General features: G+C 36.8%; 1 protein-coding gene and 1 long non-coding RNA gene across 2 annotated transcripts; one reads left to right on the top strand and one right to left on the bottom strand.

The window, feature by feature from the left end:
* Positions 1-24: 24 nt before the first annotated feature.
* On the bottom strand, positions 25-11225 carry LOC126764213 (procathepsin L-like). Its single transcript, XM_050482009.1, has 3 exons — positions 11108-11225; positions 10891-11043; positions 25-826 (listed from the first exon to the last, which is right to left on the bottom strand). Exons 1-3 carry the CDS (start codon positions 11210-11212, stop codon positions 569-571), a joined length of 516 nt encoding a protein of 171 aa, XP_050337966.1. The 5' UTR covers positions 11213-11225; the 3' UTR covers positions 25-568.
* Positions 9805-10254, top strand: LOC126764359 (uncharacterized). Its single transcript, XR_007667971.1, has 2 exons — positions 9805-9905; positions 9945-10254. It is a non-coding gene; the product is annotated as an uncharacterized LOC126764359 (long non-coding RNA).
* Positions 11226-24926: the final 13701 nt, after the last annotated feature.

A 24926-nucleotide genomic window follows, 5' to 3' on the forward strand; every position in this document is an offset into this window, starting at 1 on the left:
CAACTCTTGCAACATTATCACGTTCTATTGCCTTTTTCTTGCTTGCAATTTATACAAATAATCGGCAACACTACATTTTATTCTGCACATCAGCAGAGAATCAGCAAACATCATATGCAACAGCTCGAAAGCTTCAAATATCATAACCAAACTTGGTTGAAGATGGTCAAGCAGTTCCTGAGATACATGATTTCATCCAAAGGGAATTGGTGCCTTGCTTATTGTCCAATTTTTATGTTGGCCACCTTGGGTGTAAAATTAAATGCTTCTGACGCGTTAATTTATTGCGCTATCGAATTTTTGGTAGTTTTCACCAGCGGGCGAGGTTATCAACAAATTTCAATTAATTTCACAATGTTAAAGAGGTCTGGAAGGATTTTCTGACAGAATTTTAAGCCAAAAATAGCTTTGGTATGAGAAACATATAAGAGCGCTGGACCACACCCACTTTTTAAACTCATCCTATATATTCTAATTTACATGAAATACGATAATGAAAATTTCAACTATAAGGAATGCACATTTTTCTCTAAGAGCAAAATTTGCGGTATATATTCGAGAAGGTTACTCACCTGAGGTTCAATATACGTCCTGTTCGTTTAAATACCTGTCCTTCGATGCTTTCCGCTACACTAAAGGCATAACATGAGCCACAAGTTCTCTGATTATCAGATTGAGTTTTGAAGCCTTTTTCACGCCAATCTATCGCTTCTGGAGTTTGCTGCATTAAAGATGAAGCCACAACATCCGATTCCAAGTCAATTTCATTTCCAAAATCTTTATTTCGCAATAGACGTAGAAAATTTCTCAGATAAGACAATCCATTCTACAAGTTCAACGAAAAATAGTTTTACTTACTAAATATAATTTGTATATGTATACCTGTATATTGATTTCCATTTTATTATCAATAAATATGTATAACAGCTTAAATATATGATATCGACTTTTTCACTTAAACATATGCTCAACACAAGAATAAATTAAGGAAGATTAAAGTATGAAACAGGGTCAAACCACGTCAAGTGGTCCACGAAAATTTCGCAAAATCACCGATTTTTAAAATAAGCAGTTCATTAGGAAGGGGATCGGACGCATACCATGTGATATAAATATTTCGTCAAATCAACAGTAAACAAATGAATTACTTAATTTCCAGAAGTTATTTAAAAGTTACAGTAAGTTAAGGAGAAAGAAAAACTATGTACAAAAGGAAAGTAACGTTACAATATACTTGTATAGAGGGTGAATTATCGTTATGTTTAAAATTGAAGATATATTTTAAAAGTTAATAGTGATTTCGTTTTTCAATTTCTCTTAATACAAGCTGTGTTCCAAAGTAAACAGGACTTTATGGGTTTTTCGGCAAAATCAATTTGTTTTATTCGAAATAGTCTCCTTCTGCTTCAATACAGCTTTCTGCACGGTCCAAAAGCATGTTGAACGAGTATTTTAGCTCGTTGGTTGGTATGGTCGCCAGTATGCCGGTGGCAGCCTTTTGAATGGCCTCTACGTCTGCATTACGCTTTCTTTTCATGAGCAAATGCATTTTTCCCAAAAGGAAGAAGTCGCATGGTACCATATCAGGTTAAAACGGAGTGTGGTTAATGGTTAAAATGTGATTTGTGGTCAAATAATCGTCTTTAGAATGTTAGATTCTGAGCAATTTTTGTGCGGAACAAACCGTGCACACACCTTTCGTAAGCCTATATGTATGTTCGCTCAAAATGCGATAAATCGATGTTTTGGAGATGTTCAATTCCATTTTCATGAATTTCAATGATGATTTCGGCTGATTTTTGATGAATTCACGCACAGTTTCAATGGAATTTGGGTGATCACTGATTTTGATTGGCCCACATGTTGATCGTCATTTATGTCCTCACGACCACTTTGAAAACGTTGAAGCCACTCGTGCACTCTGCTACGGGATAGGCAATCATCGCCATAAACTTGTTTCATCAATTGAAACGTTTCTGTAAAAGTTTTACCAATTTTAAAACAAAATTTAATGTTGGCTCTTTGTTCAAAGCTAATTTTCGCACCGATAACACAAACATACTGACACTTAAGATGCAATAGCTTCACTTCCAATCGATAAAGATAGTAGATTCTAACGCACCAGTCGACATATAGATGGCGCCAGCAGGGAGCGCTAGATTCAAAAAGTCCCGTTTACTTTGGAAAGGCTGTTTACATTAAAGTTATGAATATTTTATAATTTAGATTTTTGTATTCCGGTTGTTCTTTATGACGGAAGATTTATAATTTTTTATGTTACCATCAAACCTCTGTTCTTTATAAATTTCTTTATTTGTGTTTCTTTTCTATGTACATTTTTGTTTTCTTTTTAAAATATTTTCATAAGCTTTTCTCTTATTAAAATTTCCTTGTTCAAGGTATATTGGCTTTGCTTTTGTTACCGAATGATATGAGTTATAATGCAATCTTTCGTTATCGGGATTACCAGTGTGGTTGTTGGGCTTCATTAAATGAAGATTTTCTTTACCAGAGATAGAGAGATGTTCAACTCATCTCTCTTCGGAAAAGAGAGAGCAATTGTTAAACGTCAAACCCTCCTGAACTTTTACAGTTAACGGAGTTCAGGAGGTTTTGATGTATAGCAATTGGAAATGAAGTACGGCCCAATTAAAACTGCGCCAAATTATTATTCGAATAGAGACATTTTTCATTTTTTCTCTCCATTTATAACGGCCATTAGTCCGAAGAATAGCAAAATAAAAACAGCACGCAACTTGTGGACTTGTACGTATATTTTAACTTTCCCTTTATTTAATAATTTTTTGGACTTTGAGGTACATTTTAACTTTTGTTAAATAAATTTACATTTATTTAATAATTTTTTGCTTAGCTTTGGGTGCATTTTTTTGTCGCCAGTTGCTTACCTAAAGCACCAACATAATTTTGTCGCAGATTGGCATCGTTTCCCAGCTTGCACCCAAAGCAGCAGTAAGTCATTACAAAAATAGGAGTAAGGGATTCTCGTTAGAACAAAAGTTCATATCACTTTTATGCGATGAAATATCACTAAAATATCATTTGCAGTACCATAGGAAATTTGATAGGGTGATAGGTCTTGAAGATTATGGCAATGAAAATCGCACGTCTGAATACCCACAACTGTAATGACCATAATGGTGCAATGTATAGGCGGAGAACCTTAGTACCATTAATTAACTAATTTTTTTGTTGGAGGTTCATTCCAAGGGGATGTTCGATGAAGAAATATATTCTTGAAGCCATTACCCAACTACAAAATATTGGACTTGTCCCTTGCCATTTCTTTCTGACCAGGGTACCAATTTTAAAAATTTAGATAATTTGTAAGGTATTTCAAAGTGACGGCCTTTTTTCAGTGTTAATGGTAAAGTTTATTTTAATTATAGTTGCAGATGTTGGTTGGATATAGTCCATTTTCATAAAACAGGATTCTAATTCGAGTTATCGGTGTGCGAATAAATTAACCTATGCTCATATTTACACTAATACCTTCCGTAAAATGAAAGTTAAATTCGTGTCTCAAATGTTGAGTATTAAAGTCGTTTCTGGTATGCAGCCCTTTACGGCTCGGAAACCTTTAGCTTAAATAGTGTGAGCTTTATTAATACCGCGGAAATCGTTTCTTTTGTAATGAATTATTCGATATTTAACAGCAGTTTCGTTGAGGCCATTTTACCCACTAAAAACTTATTGTAAGTTCCTAGAGCAAAATTTGTTTTTAGATGAAGCAGAAAAAGTTTTAAAAACAATTCGGGCGTAGATGAATTAGGAAACAACACAACACATAATTTCAATTTTTTCAAAGGGTTTAATGTCGTGGGGCTTATGTTACGTAAATATCGTAACAATAGGTAATTGAGAGCTGCATTTAGAACCAGAACCTACAGTCGTTTCAGAGCATAACCATAATGTTGTTATTAATTATATTAGATAGTAATTTAGAAATTAACTTTTTAAAAGAAAATACATTTAGATATTTTTGCGGCTATCATTATTTATAAATTTTTTACCGGACTTTTACCGAAACGTTTCAATTGATAAAACAAGTTTATGGCGATAATTGCCTATCCCGTAGTAGAGTGCACGAGTGGTTTCAACGTTTTCAATGTGCTCGTGAGAACATAAAATACGATCAACATGTGGGCCAATCAAAATCCGTGATCACCGGAAATTCCATCGAAACTATGCGTGAATTCATCAAACATCAGCCGAAATCATCATTAAAATTCATGGAAATGGAATTGAACATCTCCAAAACATCGATTTACCGCATTTTGACCTAACATTTTGGCTTACAAAAGGAGTGTGCACGGTTTATTCCGCATAAATTGACTGACATCCAAAAATTGCGCAGTATCCAGCATTCGAAGGACATCACTAAAGAGGTCAAAAAGGACAAAAACTTCCTTTACAATATTGTGACTGGTGACAAAACGTGGTGTTTCCAATATGATTCCGAAACGAAACGCCAGAGGGCTGAATGGAAGGCACAGGACGAGCCCAAACCCAAAAAAGCACGAGTTAAGGAATGTATTCCTTATAATAGTAACAAACATCAAAACAACCTTTTGTTTCAGTAAACAGAAGGTAGAAACAACCTTGAGTTGGAACAATTGAAATGCACTATCACTCCAACAAACAATCCTAAACAAACAAGTATCAAAACAACATTGAGTTTGAATACCACAACAACCTTATCTTAAAACAAAGCAATTGTATCTAAGCAAGCAATATATGTATATGTATGTAAACAAACCTAAACAAATAATATAATTTGCATCTTAACAAACTATCAATTAGTAATAAGTAAACATACTAGTTAGTATAAATAGAAGTAAGAACCATGGAATAAGTTAGTCTTAAGAGTATAAATAAAGAGTACACATTTCGGTGCAGCTCAAAATATATTCTTTTGACTCATTTTTACTTAATGTAAAAATTAACTCACGATTTGTTTTTATAATTCCAAGGGTATTGTCCACAAAGAATTTGTTCCACCCGGCCAAAAAGTTAATGCGGTATTCTACCTTGGAGTTTTGAAGCGTTTAGTGCGCCGTATTCGGCTCGAATATCTCGAAGATGACAGTTGGCGGTTGTTGCACGATAATAAAACAAATAATATAATTTGCATCTTAACAAACTATCAATTAGTAATAAGTAAACATACTAGTTAGTATAAATAAAAGTAAGAACCATGGAATAAGTTAGTCTTAAGAGTATAAATAAAGAGTACACATTTCGGTGCAGCTCAAAAATATATTCTTTTGACTCATTTTTACTTAATGTAAAAATTAACTCACGATTTGTTTTTATAATTCCAAGGTATTGTCCACAAAGAATTTGTTCCACCCGGCCAAAAAGTTAATGCGGTATTCTACCTTGGAGTTTTGAAGCGTTTAGTGCGCCGTATTCGACGTGTTCGGCTCGAATATCTCGAAGATGACAGTTGGCGGTTGTTGCACGATAATACGCCGTCTCATTGATCGACGCTTGTGACCGATCATTTGACCAAAAATCACATTTTAACCATTAACCACTCCCCGCATTCACCTGATATAGCACAGTGCGACTTCTTTATTTTCGATAAAATGCATTTGTTCATAAAAGGAAAGCGTTATGCAGACGTAGAGGCCATTAAAAAGGGTTGCACCGGCATACTGGCGGCCATACCGCTTTTGGACCGTACAAAAAGTTGTATTGAAGCAGAAGGAGACTTTTTTGAATAAAATTAATTGATTTTGTCGAAAAAAACATTAGTTCTGTTTTTTTTTTAATCCTTGTTACTTTGGCCCCCAAAAATAATTTCGGTAACACGCTTTTTTGAATACCCCATTGGTAATGTGGAAATCGCGAAATAGGTGTTTTATTTAAAATGCCAAAAAACTAGTTTTTTTCTGATCTGGCCACAAAGGAAAATGCCATAAATGTCCGTTTGAAAATCATAAAGTATATTTTTTTTAGTATATTATAGTTTGATTTGTTCTTTCTTTTACATAATAAGCGACAGCAAATTTTGAAAAAAATATCATTAAATGTTAGGAAATCTGATTTTGTATTAGTGTAAATTATTATACTTATGTTATACTGATTGTCATCTCGATATCCCTATTTTCCCCTTTTGTTAAATGCTTTTTTAAAATGATTTCTAAATTAATTTTTAATCAAGAACGTTTATTTAATTGTTTATACTATTGCATCATGGTGTTATTTTGTTCACTTCACTTAACCTTAAATTAATCGAGGTAGATTTAATATAATATAGATTTAGTATAATTTTATATAAAGATCAGGATGACGAGACAAGTTGAAATCCGGGTGAATATCTTTCTGCCTGTCCGTCTGTTTAAGCTGTAACTTTAGTAAAAATTGAGATATATTGACGAAACTTGGTAAACGGGTTCTATTCTAAAAAAGTGCCACGCCCACAAAATTTCAATAAACGTTAATGTATAAAGGGGTCATAACTAAGTAATAAATTAAGATGTAAAACTGTTATTTGGGCTTCTGTGAGCTAAAGATTTTGAGAAAATTGCTGTTGCGTCGCTCTATAATTGCTGCAATGTATCAGGTGATTTTTTAAGAGCTTGATAACTTTTTAAAAAAAAAAAACGCATAAAATTTGCAAAATCTCATCGGTTCTTTATTTGAAACGTTAGATTGGTTCATGACATTTACTTTTGAAGATAATTTCATTTAAATGTTGACCGCGGCTGCGTCTTATGTGGTCCATTCGGAAAGTCAATTTTGGGCAAATTTTTCAGCATTTTCGGCCGGAATAATACAGAAATTTCTTCAGTATGGAAATGTTGTCTTCCAAATAATTGGAATAGTTGCTGTTATTTCTGTACTTTAAACTTGACGTAGCCCCACAATAGTCTAAAGGCGTTAAATCGCATGATCTTGGTGGCCAACTTACGGGTCCATTTCTTGAGATGAATTTTTCTCCGAAGTCTTCCCTCAAAATGGCCATAGAATCTCGAGCTGTGTGGCATGTAGCGCCATCTTGTTGAAACCACATTTCAACCAAGTTCAGTTCTTCCATTTTTGGCAACAAAAAGTTTGTTAGCATCGAACGATAGCGATCGCCATTCACCGTAACGTTGCGTCAATATACATCTTTGAAAAATGGCGCTACATGCCACACAGCTTACTCATATCTGGCCTTTTGAGGGAAACTTGAATTCATTCAATGATACCCGTAACCTTAAACCACCAAGATCATGCGATTTAACGCCTTTAGACTATTTTTTGTGGGGCATAGTCGTAATTCATGTATTTTCTTATTGCAAATAAATTAAAAATTGATTCCGAAGTCTGGTTTCCGTCAAACTCTTCGAAAAAATTTTCAAATTGTATACCACTAAATATTAATGCCTTTTAAATCCATTTGAAAAAGTTCATGAACAATCTGACGTTTCAAATAAATTAATATGATATTTGCAAAATTTTATGCGTTTTTTTTTAAAAAGTTATCAAGCTCTTAAAAAATCACCCGATACATACTTCCTAAACCACTTGGGATACTATAACCAAATTTTTAGTACAAATCCCGTCAGCAGACCTAACGACTCTGTAAAAGTCGATAAAATTGGAACATAACCTCGCCTAACCCTCTTATAACTTCTTCATCCTCTTTACTGGCGTAGAAACCCCTTACGCGGTTCTAGGCGAGTTAACAGTATGCCAGTCGTTTCTTCTTTTCGTAAGGTGGCGCCAATTGAAGATTCCAAGAGAAGTCAAGTCCTTCTCCACCTGTTTTTTCGAACGAAGTGAAAGTCTTTCTCTCCCTCTGCTTCCCCCAGCGGGTACTGCGTCGAATACTTTCAGAACTGGAGTCTTCTCTTCCATTCAGACAACATGATCTAGCCAGCGTAGCCGCGGTTCCACGATAGACGAAATTATCTACGACTTCGACGTTATGACTGTCAACAGTGACGTGGGTGCCTTGTCGCGAGTTCGACGATTGTTTGTTTGAGGACAGAAGATATTTCGTCTTGTCCTCGTAGACCACCAGACCCATTTGTTTCGCATCCTTATCCATTTTGGAGAAGGCAGAACTAACGGCGCGGTTGTTCAGGCCAATGTTATTAATATCATCGGCGTACGCCTGCAGCTGTAGACTCTTATTAACTTTTATTTACCTAGATAAAAGACTTACGTGGAGGAAACATATATCTAGCAAAATAACATGTTTGAAGATAAGAGAGACAGTGCAACTAATATTGATATAATACAAATGTTCTAATCCTGAATAATTGGGATTTAGGTGTAGAGGTTCGTACATCGTTGGACAAAGCGGTGACAATGCTGCTTAAGGGCAGATCATCTTTGGACGAAGTATGTCATCTACCTAAGATTCACTATGTATGCAAATTTGTATTTCCCCAAAGACATTGACTTTCGATTTATGTACATATGTATATACAGTAAAGTGATACCATCGTATGGAAATTTGATATTTGTGAAGAATGTCCGAATTTACCAATTTTCACACGCTAGCATAAGAATATTGAAACCAATATATTTACATAATTTGGTTAATATTGATAAAATAGTTCCTGAGATATACTTTCCCCATACAGGTGGGCGGCGCCATTCCCATTTAAATTTTGATACTGGCTCTTATGATGGTAGCCTTTCCGATTCATCTTGCGGAGTAAAATGTAAATGTTTTAACGAGGACAAAGTACATTCCTTATTGAAACGCACTACACTTTTATTGCGTTTTCAATGTAAACGTAATATGTTGAGTTGTCGTGGTTATCATTTGATTTCACTCTATTTTACGGTGTATGATAAAGTGCTAGAAAGACTTTCTGTTAGTATGTAAAGTTAAAATACCTTTAGTGGCTTATGAGATATGCTCATGAAACCTATTAGAGTGCGGTCTATAGCTTAAAGTGTTTTTTTTTTAACCGGACGCGGTTTAAATTATGTGAATATATTGGTTTCAATATTCTTATGCTGGCGTGTGAAAATTGGCGGAATCGGACTTTCTTCCCAAATATCATAGGAAGCTTTGTGACATATTTTTCATATATGGAGAATTCCACGCTATTTTCACAATAATACACGAATTACTTTTCACTTTTTATCTTGATGTGCTTTAAAAGCGTATTTTTAGTTTTTTAAACTATATTTATTATATCGTCCCCTCAATATAACAATAGCGTATGTGCTCATACGCCATTATTTTTTTATTGCATATTTAGAATCTCCATCATTGATTCTATGTCTGGTCAAAATTTCGTCAAATTCTACTTCCACAAAGTGGGTCAAAATGTCATTGGAAAAAATGGTGTATAATTTCATGTTCAAAAAATTCCTTCAATAAGTGTATAAGCTCATATGCGCTATTTTGCTTTAAATTGCTACTGCAAAGTTGTTAAAAGAATAATAGTGTATGCGCATTATACTCCATTTTAGCCTGTAGAAATAAATACAATTCATCAAAACTTTAACTCATAAAATAGCTTATAATAATATACACTATTGTTTGAGAAATAGTTTTATTCCGACCATTTCTATACTCCACATAAGCTGTTTTATTCTCAATACAAATTCGAAAGTTTTATCAGAAATTTACAAGAGTAGTAGCCTATGCGATTTTTACGTTGTTTTGACTACATGAATGCCAAGGAAATATTGTAGTCATTTGAAATTTCAGCTTATAAATTCATTTCGCAGAGAAAGTTTGTTCATTAAAAATATGGATTTTAAACATCTGAGTGAGTATCGTCTTTTATATAATGTAAGTGAAGTAAGCAAGGTAAATATCAACAGGCTGTGACACGAAACCACCAGTCGTTGTGGAAATTGCTCCAAAGACTGATGAGTTTGATTTCGCTGTGGGATTGCCGGACATAGAGATACCTCAAAAAGAGGTGTTCAACTTTTCGTTTACTGGCAAATACAATAAAGAGGTGTTCAACTTTTCGTTTACTGGCAAATACAATAAAGAGCTGCCAATTTGTAATCGAAAGCTGCATGATCTTTAAAATTTGTGCAAAAAGAGTGTAATTCCTCGTGGCTCGCAGTCATTTTTTTTAATTTACGAGGTGGAAACAAGCGAAATTGTTTAGATGAGCCAGATGTAGCAGAGGAAGAGAATGAAGACGAATGAATTTCTAGTTATTTTTGATTTACGCAATGTATACCTTCATGTGTCATAATTTTTGGTTTATAATAACCCAAATTGGAAAGTAATGAATAAATGCCACTGAATTAACAAAACTATGAATTAATTACTGTTTTATAATGTTACAAATTGATATTTTTGAGATCAAATATTTTAATAAAAATACCGTAAAATTATTGAATAAAACAGCGTATACCATACAAAATAAAATAGTGTATCAGATACATCATACGAATTCCTTAAAAAATAAAATGGCCTATATGGAGGACTTGCGCTTTGAATAACATAATTATGGTCTTAAAGGAACTTGGTAAATTTAAAGACAAGAAACGGTATAATGTACTCATCGAAAAATCCACTATGAACAATTTTTATTTACCGCGATATTGAGGTTTTAATAGACATCTGATTTGATAAAAACTTTAAACTCGATTTTCTCAAAACCCCAAAAAAATTATACGCTATTGTTATATTGAAGGGACGATATATATAACTCCATATCTGTCTCGAGCAGGCTTAGGTGTTATAAATGACCTTTAAGAGAACAAAATTCTCTGTTGCATCGTGTTGTGAGAGTATTTGTACAAATGTTCCAAATGAATTCAGTATTCGTTATTTCTGTGCGTTTGTACCTTTCACTTGTCGTTTGATCCTTTGAATTGTCTAACGGACGCCTTTGTGTGTTTAGCTAATTCAAAAAATTTTAATTGGAAAAATTAGTTTTTAGTTACCATATCTGCCATTATATTAGTCCGTAAGCGATAACTACGTTCACCTTTTTGAAATAATTTATTATGCTGCCGCACTATATTAACATTTTCCTCGAATGCTCTTTTGCTGCGAAACTCATCATATGTGTGCATATAGATTTTGTTTACTGCACTCTAAAAGTTTGCATTTCAAATTTTAAGAATTAACATGATAAATATATGCGAAAGTCTCGGATACCTTATATTCGCTAAATGATGTATATTCAGTAACGTAGATATTTTGCGATGTAGTATATGCTGTCATTGCACCAAAGGTAAGTAAATAAAACAATGTTTTCTTCATGGTTATAAACTATCATACTACTGTTGTCCAATGGCTTAGCTCAGTCAACAAACAACATATTTTCCGATAACAAACATATTAGTATATATTTTACTAATTTAGCATCAGCAAAATTAAAAGTAAAGAGTATACAGCATATTCAGCACAATTTAATTCCAAATATAAGGTGTTTTTTTGGACATGAGGTTTCCAAGAAGAAATAAACGCTTGTAATTTTATATTATGGCCTTGAATTCAGCTTAATTATAGTGATAAGAGTTTATATTTATGTTTAAAAACGGTCAAGTTATCGTCGCGGATGCTGCGAATAATTTCCAGTCGACAGGCCTTATTTTCGACCACGCTTTGTAGCAATTGGGATCGTATTCTAGCAATAACGCGTCGAATTTTTTCTTACATAACGTCAATCACTTGGGCATATCTGTACAAACAAGTGACTTCACATAACCCCACAAAAAATATTCCAGGTCGCACGATGGTGAAGGTCACGTCACAGGCCCACAACCCGAGATAATACGCTCACCTCTTTCATTAAAGTCAATTCAAGCACAAAAAAGTCATTAATCGTAGTTTTGCAACGGTTGACATTGTAAGCAACATTATCAAGACATATTGACCAATGTTCCCCTCTGCCCATATAGCACACCAAACACTAACTTTTTGGGGATGTAACGATGGCTCCATAATGGCTTGTAGATTACATTACTTTAAATGCGATAATTTTGTTTATTAACGTACCTATGTATGTATTAAACCAAAAGTGAGCTTCCACTATTGCTTCATTAAACACCACAAGTGTAAAAAACATCCGTTATATACGTAAAAAACTTTGAAACTGATTTGATTCACCTAGTGTTACTCTCCACCGAATCGAACAAACTATAACAGATGCTTAAACAAACGGGCAGCATTTTTGGGGCAACCCTGAGCTAACATGTTTGCAGACGCATGCGAAATCGCGTTATGATTTTTGCTTGGTGAGTAAACTCTATTAAATGAAGCAGAAAGTGAAAGAATCTGATGGAATTTAAAAATAGGAAGTTTTCTGACATTAACAAGTTTTGTACAAGGTGGCGCAAAAATAACCTTCCGATGTTTTTTGGCTGTATTTTTTTTTTTTTAATTAAAAACTTTGATTCTGCTATTGGATTATTTTTATTTGGTCTTTTAAATTTTTTTACATCAAGTCAAGAATATTACATATATCATATAAATGGCCGCCGTCACAGCTGATTGTCGTTTGAGCCCTTTTTATGGCATTTTCCATCACTTTGGCCAGAACTTCCAGAACGCACATTTTTGACGGATATTGTCTTTAAGAGCTGCAAGAGTCTGACTTCAAAAAGCCCCAAAAAAAGAAGTCTGGAGCGGTCAAATCAGGCGATCTTGCTGGCCAGTGCAAATCGCCAAAACGGGAGATTAGGCGCCCGGGAAATGCATCCTTCAGCATATCGGTTGTGGCATGTGCAGAGTGTGCCGTTGCATCGTCCTGTTGGAACCACATGTTTTCCAATCCCAATTCATCAAGTTGCGACAAGAAGAACTCGTTGATCATTGCTCTGTAATGCTCACCACTCACAGTAACCGTTTGGCCCGCGAAACACCACACCATACAGTGACTTTGGGCGGGTGTAAGGGCTTTTCGTGGGTTCTTCTTCTTCTTAATTGGCGTAGAAACCGCTTAAGCGATTATAGCCGAGTTAACAACAGCGCGCCAGTCGTTTCTTCTTCTCGCTACGTGGCGCCAATTGGATATTCCAAGCGAAGCCAGGTCCTTCTCCACTTGGTCCTTCCAACGGAGTGGAGGTCTTCCTCTTCCTCTGCTTCCCCCGACGGGTACTGCGTCGAATATTTTCAGAGCTGGAGTGTTTTCGTCCATCCGGACAACATGACCTAGCCAGCGTAGCCGCTGTCTTTTAATTCGCTGAACTATGTCGATGTCGTCGTATATCTCGTACAGCTCATCGTTCCATCGAATGCGGTATTCGCCGTGGCTAATGCGCAAAGGACCATAAATCTTTCGCAGAACTTTTCTCTCGAAAACTCGCAACGTCGACTCATCCGTTGTTGACATCGTCCAAGACTCTGCACCATACAGCAGGACGGGAATTATGAGTGACTTATAGAGTTTGGTTTTTGTTTGTCGAGAGAGGACTTTGCTTCTCAATTGCCTACTCAGTCCGACGTAGCACCTGTTGGCAAGAGTTATCCTGCGTTGGATTTCTAGGCTGACATTGTTGGTGGTGTTTACGCTGGTTCCAAGATAGACGAAATTATCTACGACTTCAAAGTTATGACTGTCAACAATGACGTGAGAGCTAAGTCGTGAAGACTGTTTGTTTGATGACAGGAGATATTTCGTCTTGCCCTCGTTCACTGCCAGACCCATTTTCTGTGCTTCCTTGTCCAGCCTGGAGAAAGCAGAACTAACGGCGCGGGTGTTGAGGCCGATGATATCAATATCATCGGCATACGCCAACAGCTGTACACTCTTATAGAAGATGGTACCTTCTCTATTTAGTTCTGCGGCTCGAACTATTTTCTCCAAAAGCAGGTTGAAAAAGTCGCACGATAGGGAATCGCCTTGTCTGAAACCTCGTTTGGTATCGAACGGCTCGGAGAGGTCCTTCCTGATCCTGACGGAGCTTTTGGTGTTACTCAACGTCAGTTTACACAGCCGTATTAGTTCTGCGGGGATACCAAATTCAGACATCGCGGCATAAAGGCAGCTCCTTTTCGTGCTGTCGAAAGCAGCTTTGAAATCGACGAAGAGGTGGTGTGTGTCGATTCTCCTTTCACGGGTCTTTTCCAAGATTTGGCGCATGGTGAATATCTGGTCGGTTTTTGATTTGCCAGGTCTGAAGCCACACTGATAAGGTCCAATCATTTTGTTGACGGTGGGCTTTAATCTTTCACACAATACGCTCGATAGAACCTTATATGCGATGTTGAGGAGGCTAATCCCACGGTAGTTGGCGCAGATTGTGGGGTCTCCTTTTTTATGGATTGGGCAGAGCACACTTAAATTCCAATCGTTGGGCATTCTTTCGTCCGACCATATTTTACAAAGAAGCTGATGCATGCTCCTTATCAGTTCTTCGCCGCCGTGTTTGAATAGCTCGGCCGGCAATCCGTCGGCTCCTGCCGCTTTGTTGTTCTTCAGGCGGGCAATTGCTATTCGAACTTCTTCATGGTCGGGTAATGGAACGTCTGCTCCATCGTCATCGAATGGGGAATCGGGTTCTCCTTCTCCTGGTGTTGTGCGTTCACTGCTATTCAGCAGGCTGGAGAAGTGTTCCCTCCATAATTTAAGTATGCTCTGGGCATCAGTGACTAGATCACCTTTGGGGGTTCTACAGGAATACGCTCCGGTCGTGAAACCTTCCGTAAGCCGCCGCATTTTTTCGTAGAATTTTCGAGCATTACCCCTGTCGGCCAGCTTATCAAGCTCTTCGTACTCACGGATTTCAGCCTCTTTCTTCTTCTGTCTACAAATGCGTCTCGCTTCCTCTTCAACTCTCGGTATCTATCCCATCCCGCACGTGTAGTGGTCGATCGTAACGTTGCGAGGTAGGCAGCCTGTTTTCTCTCCGCTGCGACACGGCACTCCTCGTCGTACCAGCTGTTCTTTTGCACTTTCCGAAACCAATGGTTTCGGTTGCAGCTGTACGTAAGGAGTTTGAAATGCCGTCCCACAGTTCCCTTATACCGAGTTGTTGACGAGTGCTCTCAGAGAGCAGGAGTGCAAGCCGAGTAGAAAATCGTTCGGCTGTCTGTTGTGATTGCAGCTTCTCGACGTCGAACCTTCCTTGTGTTTGGTGGCGCGCGTTTTTTGCTGCACAGAGGCGGGTGCGAATCTTAGCTGCAACAAGATAGTGGTCCGAGTCGATGTTAGGACCTCGGAGCGCACGCACATCTAAAACACTGGAGACGTGTCTTCCGTCTATCACAACATGATCGATCTGGTTGGTAGTTTTTCGATCCGGAGACAGCCAGGTAGCTTGATGAATCTTCTTATGCTGGAATCTAGTACTACAGATAACCATATTTCGGGCCCCGGCGAAGTCAATCAGCCTCAACCCATTTGGGGATGTTTCGTCGTGGAGGCTGAATTTACCGACCGTAGTGCCAAATATACCTTCTTTGCCCACCCTGGCGTTAAAGTCGCCAAGCACGATTTTGACATCGTGGCGGGGGCAGTTCTCATAAGCGCGCTCCAAGCGCTCATAGAAGGCATCTTTGGTCACATCGTCCTTCTCTTCCGTCGGGGCGTGGGCGCAAATCAGCGATATGTTGAAGAACCTCGTTTTGATGCGGATTGTGGGTAGACGTTCATGCACCGGAGTGAATGATAGTACTCGGCGACGGAGTCTCTCTCCCACCACGAATCCTACACCAAACTTGCGCTCCTTTATATGGCCACTGTAGTAAATGTCACAAGGACCTACTCGTCTCTGTCCTTGTCCCGTCCATCGCATTTCTTGGACGGCGGTGATGTCAGCCTTTGTCTTTACGAGGACATCAACCAGCTGGGCAGCGGCACCTTCCCAATTAAGGGTCGTCATCAAAAGGGGGGTCTCTCATCCGAGGCTGGTTATAGCTCTTCACTGGGGGTGTTTTTTACGTGGCGGGTCCCAAACCCAGCGCACAACCCTTGTAGGGAATGTTTCGCCTTCTCACTTTAGCTCGCCTTCGAACGGATGTTCTTAGGCTACCCAGAGGATACTTGGTCAAAGACCGGAAGTAGTGAGCTGCTTGAGCCATGTAAAAGAGTCTTTTCTGGCCACTCCCAAGTGAATGGCGATCAGAGAACTTTCCTCACTTGCGTGAACTTCTACACATGACTCCATCCTCCTTCCGTTTCGTGGGTTACAAGCGGATATTCAGTGCCTCAGAAGCGTAAATTTTGCTTATTTACGTACCCGCTAAGATGGAAAAGGGCCTCATCACTCATGATTACTGACCGCTGATGCACCGTCTGAACTTTGTACGGAAACATCTTCAAATACTGTACCAAAATTCGCTGTAAACGCCGTCGACTGATACCCAGTTGCGTGGCACGTCGAACGGCTACTCCGGGGTCAGCCACGCCTGGCAGCATCTCGTGTTGCGCCAGTCTCTTCGAGGCGAGCGACTAAACGTCGCAGTGTTTCACCAGTAAGCGTTGGACGGCAGGAAATAACCAATAACCCGCGTTCTGGAGCAGTGTAGCGCACCGTTGTTTATTTACGTGCATTTCGCATGTGTTTACTACACAAATGTCAAAACAGAACTGACATTAGAGGTCAATTGCAAAATTTATAGCATCTTCTGATAGAAGGATTACTTTTGCGCCACCCTTTATTATAACATGGGAGTGTCAGGAGGCCACGCCCATCGCGCCTCTGAGACTCTCTCGCATCTTCTTGGTGTTTAACGTCTCTGACGCATTTATTAATTGATTTTAGTACTTTTCCGTTAAATGGGGGTGGACGTTCCGAATAATTGTTCAGAGTAAAGTTGGTTATTTGGCTTTAGTGCCTTGAGCGATATGTACACCAAAAAGCATGTAAATAAGATTTTAAGAAAATAGTAATAATTGTAATGTATGTATATAATATTTCACCCATGTTTTCATATACTTGAAATTATAAAGCTTACTTTTTACCATTAAATGTTGCGAAGAACAGTTTAGAGGAAACACTGTTAAAAATGAAGGAAAGTTTTCTATAGGAAACAAGTAAGAAAGGGCTGAGTTCGGATTCAACCGAACAATTTATATTCTTGCAACTTGTAAGAATCAACGCCAGGGAAATACCTTAAGGTGTAATACGTCAACAATAAAATCGGAGTTTAAACAATTTTATATACATATATCTACACTCTATATAACTCATACACTGGCTGACAAATTCGGCATACAATTTTTCTGAAAAATTAAAACTATTATACGTAGTATATGGAAGTTGGAGTCGTATCGACTCGATTTTATCTATTAACTATGGGGGTTTTCAATAAGAACGCTAAAAAAGTTTTTGTGGATAAAACCCGCTCTCCGAATTTCGGTACTAAATTTTATTAACTTCGACTTGTGGTTGGATCATATATCTTTGTACTACAATTAAATGGCAAACCTTACTGAATTTCATTTCCTGTCCCTCTTGCACTACATTTGTAGCTTCCTTATTGAAAAATTCCTTATTATCCTGGCACATACAAAGAAAATGTCCCCTGGCTTTTATTAAAGTACCTCACATACAATCACCAATAATATGGAGCAAAGTCAGCCGATAAATCCGGGTAATTGTTATATGGGTAGTAGGTCAAGTTTTCGCTCAACTGTGTCTATTTAAGACGCTGTTGATATGTGAGGTGTTTTCCATAGTAAACAAGACTTTAAAAAAAAAACAGAACAAATAGATTCGGTAAAATCAATTTATTTTTATTCAAAATAGTCTCCTTCTGCTTCAATACAGCTTCTTGCGCGGTCCAAAAGCATGTCGAACGAGTGTTTTAGCTCGTTGGTCGGTATGGCCGCCAGTATGCCGGTGCAAGCCTTTTGAATGACCTCTACGTCTGCATAACGCTTTCCTTTCATGAGCAAATGCATTTTTCCGAAGAAGTCGCACGGGGCCATATCAGGTGAATACGGGGAGTGGTTAATGGTTAAAATGTGATTTGTGGTCAAATAATCGTCCTTCGAATGTTGGATTCTGAGCAATTTTTGGTCGTCAGTCAATTTGTGGAGAACAAACCGTGCACACACCTTTCGTAAGCCTATATGTTAGCTCAAAATGCGGTAAATCGATATTTTGGAGATGTTAAATTCCATTTCCATGAATTTCTATGATGATTTCGGGTGATTTTTGATGAATTCACGCACAGTTTCGATGGGATTTCCGGTGATCACGGATTTCGATTGGCCCATATGTTGATCGTCAAGTATGTCCTCACGACCACTTTGAAAACGTTGAAATCACTCGTACACTCTACTACGGGATAGGCAATCATCACCATAAACTTGTTTCATCAATTGAAACGTTTCGGTAAAAGTTTTACCAATTTTAAAACAAAATTTTATATTGGCTCTTTGTTCGAAGCTCATTTTCGCACCGATAACACAAACATACTGACACTTAAAACGCAACAACTTCATTTCCACTGGACAATCGATAAAGATAGCAGATTCTAACGTACCAGCCGACATATAGATTTCACCTCCAGGGGGCGCTAGATTCAAAAAGTCCTGTTTACTTCGAAACCCACCTTGTATTGTTATGAGTAAAGCATGTTCTGTAACTTTCATTCAGGTAACTCAAATTTGCAAAAAACTTAACCTGGAAAAGCGGAAATATTTATGTTAGGTATATGGGGGCTCAGGGAAGTATTGACCCCATTCAATCCATTTTTGATTCCTTGAAGGTGGTATACTTTAAAGGAAATATTAGTGCAAAGATGTAGCCTATTATATCAATTGCTTGCAGATTTGTGTACTGGAAAGTAAAATAATCAAATGAAATTAAAAATTGTGTTGCATGAGAAGTAAATGTGGTTGTAGTTCAATTTTCACACTGTGATATAGGAATAAGAGAGAAATGACACATACCAAATTTAGTTGTGATCACGGTTTTCAAAAAAAGTGGTCGGTTCCACTCCTATCGCCCAATTTTCAAACCGGCTCGCATAAAGCCATCTCATACAATTTCAAGGATAAAATTTAGTGTCTCTGTCTTAATTAGTTATTGAGTCATTGCGCTTTTAATAGTTTTTAATAGTACCGCTATATGGGGAGCGAACGGGCTTAGCTACCGATTTCATCCATTTTCGCACTGTCGATAGGAGTTCTAATATTAATTACGCTCTGGAAATTTGGTTGTTGTTCGTTAAGTAGTTCAGATGATATGCGCATTAAACTTATAAGAGGGCGGGGCCACGCCCACTTTTTAAAAAAAGCTCACTTTCGTCCTTTGCAACTGCGGTGCTCTGTGCAAAATTACCCCTTTTATATCTTAATTCAGTGCTTAATTCATGGCACTTTATAGGTTTTCGGTAAATGGCAATTTGTGGGCGTGGTAGTGGTCCTATTACGCCTATCTACGAGTTCGTATTTTTGTACTAAAAAACCCGCAAGTTTCATTAAGATATCTCAATTTGAGTAAATTGACAGCTTCCACGGACGGACGGACGGACGTACAGACAGACAGTCGTATTTCAACTTTTCTCGTCATCCTGATCATTTATACATATATGTATATATATTACTCGTACATCCATTGGTAGTGTAAATGCACTATCATACAACAAACCAAATGTATCTAAACAAACAATAAATCTGTAAACAAACCTAAACAAATAATATAATCTGTATCTAACAAAATATCAACTAGTGAATACATTCGAATTTGCTCGTAGTCTTGAAGAAGAAATTACACTGTTTGAACTGGAAAATAATCTTAAAAATAGTAAAGAGAATTGTCCTGGCCCGGACAAAATCACCTATGCAATGATTAAAAATGCACCTCTGGTTCTAAAAATTCGTTTAATTAATTTATATAATTTAATCTTCAAAACTGGTGTGTTTCCCCACTCTTGGAAAAAATCAAATGTAATTTGTATTCCAAAGAATATGAATAAGAAAGATGACTACAAAAATTACCGTCCTATCTCTCTTTTATCATGTCTAAGCAAACTGTTGGAAAAAATAATATCAAAACGTATACAATTTTTTTTGTTTCAAAACAATTTAATAAGTAGAAAGCAAACTGCTTTTAAACCTAGGTCAGGCACGTTAGAGGCAATAATTTACCTAGACCACTTTCTAGCTAGTAATTTATCAACTCGAAATCACTGCTCTGTCATAAGTGTTGATTTTACAAAAGCCTTTGATCGTATAGGTGTCCACTGTATACTCAATCAACTTGATCAGTGGAAAGTTGGTCCAAAAATCTATAACTATACAAAAGCCTTTTTATCAAACAGAACTTTTATGGTCAACGTAAACGGATATAAATCAAATTTAAAGAAATTAGAAAATGGAGTACCACAGGGTTCTCCCCTATCGGTGACGTTATTTCTAATTGCATTTGAAAAAATTAATGCTTTAATGGGAAAAGTTAATAATATATCACACTATTTATACGCGGATGACCTCTATTTTGTTTCGAAGATTAATGATGTAAATACTTACATTCATGATTTGGAAAAGTTGTCTACTTTATTCACAAATTGGTCCTTAACATCGGGTGCTTCTGTTAATTTTGAAAAGTGTAAGCACCTACATATATGCAAGAAGCGGAACTGCAATCTTCCAGATCCAGTATTTCAAAATCATTTAATAGAAAATGTGCGCTATCTTAAAATCCTTGGAATAACCTTTGATCAAAAACTGACTTGGAAATACCAAATTGAAGACTTATGTCAAGACCTCTCAAAACGTATAAATCTACTCAAAATCATATGCAGCATGAAAAGTGGTGCACATACAAAGTCTCTATTAAATATTATGAAAGCTTTGATATTGGGGAAAATCTACTATGGCCTTATTATATATGGCAAAATATCCAAACGCTGTCTGCAGAAAATCAAAAAATATTACCACATGGCAGCGCGCATAATTAGTCTCGCGTTTCGAACAACTCCAATTGCAAACATACTTTTTGAACTGAAACTCCCTACTATTGAAGACTGCATTTTTAAATTAACTGGGAATAAAATATATAACTGCATATAAAACTCGGATAACATCCTGTACAAAGACTTTAAGGCTTTAGCTCACTCGAAAAGATACTTAAAAATTAATTCTACAATCTCGGAAATCTTCAAAATGGCAACGAAGATGGATATAGATTTTTCGAAGCTAAAAACTTACAAAGTTTTCAGTCCTCCCTGGAAATCTGCAGAATCTCAGTGGTTTTACCAAAAATAGCACGAACCCACTTGCTTTAAGGCAACTACATGCTGAGGAAGTGCAAAAATGGAAGCAAAAGAACTGGCTAATTTGGTACTGTGATGGTTCAAAAAAAGTTGAAAACACTTTTGCTATTACAACAGAATCTAAAGAACTAATCAAAAATGGACTTTTGCCTAGCTACACCCGCTATATTCACCTCGGAAATTACAGCAATTGAAGAAGCTGCAAAATTAAAACCTAAAGGCTGTAAACTAATAATATGCACCGATAGTCTCTCATCTATAAACGCTTTAAAATCTGCAAATATTAGTGATATTCTCACACGTAGGGTTAAGGAGACTCTCATACGAGGCAAAAATATAAAAATTTTATATACGCCAGCGCATGTAAACATTACGGGTAATGAAAATGCCGATCAATTAGCAAAAGACGCACACTCTCATCCTACTTTTTTATCAAATAACTACACCGAAAAAGATATTAAAAGGTGCCTCGCAAACTTCATCAAAAAACAACGTGTCTCTAATTATGAAAACAAAATTAATGCTCATTATAAAACTATGCACCAGTTATCTCAACAGCATGGCAGTAAATCTTATTTTAAAACAAAACACCAGCAACTTGTTTTGATGAGACTTAAACTCGGCCACACAAAATTAACGCACGGATATTTACTTTCAAAAGATTCACCACCACTTTGCATGAACTGCAATGATACCCTGACCATGCAACATCTAATAAACTGCTACAATGACACATCGCAAAATGTTGATTTGCATACCGCTATAGCCACACTGGACTACGAAAATATAAGAAAACATCTACCTGCTATATTATTAAAATTAATTTAAAATTGAAATGTTTATATAAGTAAATTAATATGTACTAAATGGGACGAAGGCCTAAGCAGCCAGTTCCTTTTTTTTTTTCTAGTATGTTTGTAAATTGATTTACAAGTCATATTATAATAAATAAATAAATAAATCAACTAGTAATAAGTAAACATACTATTTACTAGTATAAATAGAAGTAAGATTATGAAAAATAGGCAGTCAGAAAGGGCTCAAATTGCGACCTTAACTGCATCTCTAACAGAAAACCGAGAAAGGGTGGCTACCCTAGAACATGGTCTGCAATCGAATATAAGGACTATCGAACAGCTCGATGATTGCAAGCCAAATATCGCCTACGAATCGCAGATCAACCTAGATGTCTTAAAGTCGTTACCAGACTTCACGGGCAACAGAAATCAGTACAGATCCTGGAGGAAACGTGCGTGGACGCACATGGAGAACATAAAAGAATATGCCGCAACCCCAACATATTACACTGCACTCTCGATACTGCATTAAAAAATTCAAGGAGAGGCAGCCGACATATTAATTAACCACAACCCAAAGTTCAATTTTTACTCGATAATAAATCGTCTGGACTACACTTATGCAGATCAGAGGCCTTTATACGTGTTACTTGGATGAGATGAAAAAAATAATACAAGGAAAATTTATGCTGGCAGAATTTCATTGTGAAGTCAGCAAGGCATTGAATCTTGCCCTAACTAAAATCGAGATGAACAGCTCCGATGAATCTCCAAAAATGGAACAATACGCGACTCAAGAAGTAATCAGAACATTCATACTTGGCTTGAATAGCAAGTATACCAGCGGCACCCTCTACAGCCACAATACAAAGGACTTAGAAACCGCCTACGCTATCGCTTGCACTATAAGCCATGACAACGTGAATTGCCAATTTGATGCTATGCAGTACAACAACCAGATACAGTACAACTACAAGAGACAATACAACAACATGCAGCATCAACGAAACAGAAGTTACCACAATGACCAGCGAAGATACAAGCCAAACGTGCAAGTGCAATATACCCAAAGTGCACCGCCGCAGCAGTGCCAACCAATGGCCGTAGATTCCTCACGCCAATACAGAAGACCCACCAACTTCAACGCCGCACCTATACAAAACAACTATGACCGCCAAATGCAACGATTATCTCCAAACAACCCATTTCGAGGAGACCCACAGAAGAGGCATCAAAATCCTTCATCACGCAACTACGTCGCACCACAGAAGATGCAATGTGTAAACCAAACATATGAAGAAGAAGTAGACTCTCTTGCTCCACAACAAAGCGACGATGATTACAAGACATGCTCTGTTTTTTTTTAAGCGAGTGAATGAATTGCCGTGTCTGCAACGTCACTGCAGGGATACAGGCAAAGAAGTAAAGATTCTTATCGACACCGGAGCAACAAACAATTATATAAGCACTAAATGTAATCTTGGTGAGTCTATTCCAACTAAACCTATTAAAGTGGAAACTCTTCATGGTTTCTCAATAACAAAATCAAAAAAAATAGTATCAGTGTTAGAAAATTTGCTTACATTTTTTGAAACTGATGCATTAGAAGAATTTGATATGCTTCTAGTTGAACAGGGACTTAGAACACTAAAAGCAGAGATTAATCTTTTCGAGTACAAGCTCAGTTATAAATATAGGGCCAAGAAATAAAGTGATACTTTGCAAAAATAAATTATACAGTAAGCAGTGAAGAATATAGATCTGAAATTGAAAAAATAATGCATCAAAATGAAGGTACTAACTCAATATTACCATTTACTACTACAGTACAAGCCACAATTAGGACGAAATCTGACGATCCTATTTGGACAAAACAATATCCGTATCCTATATCTGATAATGGTTTTATTAGCAAAGAAATAAATAAACTTTTAGAAAATGAAATAATCCAACCTAGTAAAAGTCCATACAATTCACCCATTTTGACAGTTGCTAAAAAAGGTACTGATGAAAAAGGGAAACCTAAACGCAGAATGGTTGTAGACTTTCAAAAGCTAAATGCTCAAACTATTACAGATATATATCACATATCTGATGTAGGCATGACAATACAGAATCTTGGTAAAGCAAAACTATTTACAACTTTAGATTTAGAATCTGGATTTCATCAAATTCTTATTAAAGAATCTGACAGAGAAAAAACAGCTTTCAGCATAAATGGAGCCAAATATGAATTTCTTCGTATGCCTTTCGGACTGAAAAATGCTCCGTCAATTTTTCAAAGGTGTATAGATGACATCTTGAGACCATATATTGGAAAATTTGCCTATGCCTATATAGACGACGTTCTCATTTACTCTTCTTCTCCTGAAGAGCATATCGAGCACATACATACGTATAATTGTAAATGCACTTCATCAAGTTGACATGAAGATTTCCAATGAGAAATCAAACTTCTTTAAAGATTCCGTGGAGTATTTGGGACACATAATTAAATTTAATAAAATTACTGTTGATCCAGTAAAAATACAAACCATAAAAATTTTCCCACGCCTACTTCACTAAAATAACTCAGATCCTTTTTAGGTCTTGCAAGTTATAGAAAATTCATAAAAAATTTTGCAGCCATTGTCAAACCACTTACTACGTTTCTCAGAGGAGAAAACGGTGGCATATCAAAGACTCAAAGCGCAAAAATTAAAATTGCATTAGATGAACCTGCAAAAGCAGCATTAAGTCGAATAAAAGAAGAATTGCAAGCTCAGGTTGAACTCTTCCAACCAAATTTTAACAAACCTTTCGAATTAATCACACACGCTAGTAATTACGGGATAGGAGCTGTATTATCGCAAAATAAAAAACCCATATCATTTATTTCACGAACACTTAGCCAAACCGAACAGAATTACTCTACAAACGAAAAAGAGTTACTCGCAATTGTGTGGGCCTTACAAAAGCTTCGAAATTACTTGTATGGCATAGCAGATTTAACTATATACACCGAT

This window comes from Bactrocera neohumeralis, unplaced genomic scaffold, assembly GCF_024586455.1.
Source record: "Bactrocera neohumeralis isolate Rockhampton unplaced genomic scaffold, APGP_CSIRO_Bneo_wtdbg2-racon-allhic-juicebox.fasta_v2 cluster09, whole genome shotgun sequence".
NCBI lineage: Eukaryota > Metazoa > Arthropoda > Insecta > Diptera > Tephritidae > Bactrocera > Bactrocera neohumeralis.

What these genes read in the sequence shown, in the direction of transcription:
- LOC126764213 (XM_050482009.1), bottom strand. Translation starts at nt 11,212, where the DNA reads ATGAAGAAAACATTGTTTTATTTACTTACCTTTGGTGCAATGACAGCA. An exon ending in CATCATTTAGCGAATATAAG is followed by an intron (nt 11,044 to 11,107) that starts GTATCCGAGACT and finishes GCAAACTTTTAG; the next exon opens with AGTGCAGTAAACAAAATCTA. An exon ending in CTAATATAATGGCAGATATG is followed by an intron (nt 827 to 10,890) that starts GTAACTAAAAAC and finishes TTGAACTTGTAG; the next exon opens with AATGGATTGTCTTATCTGAG.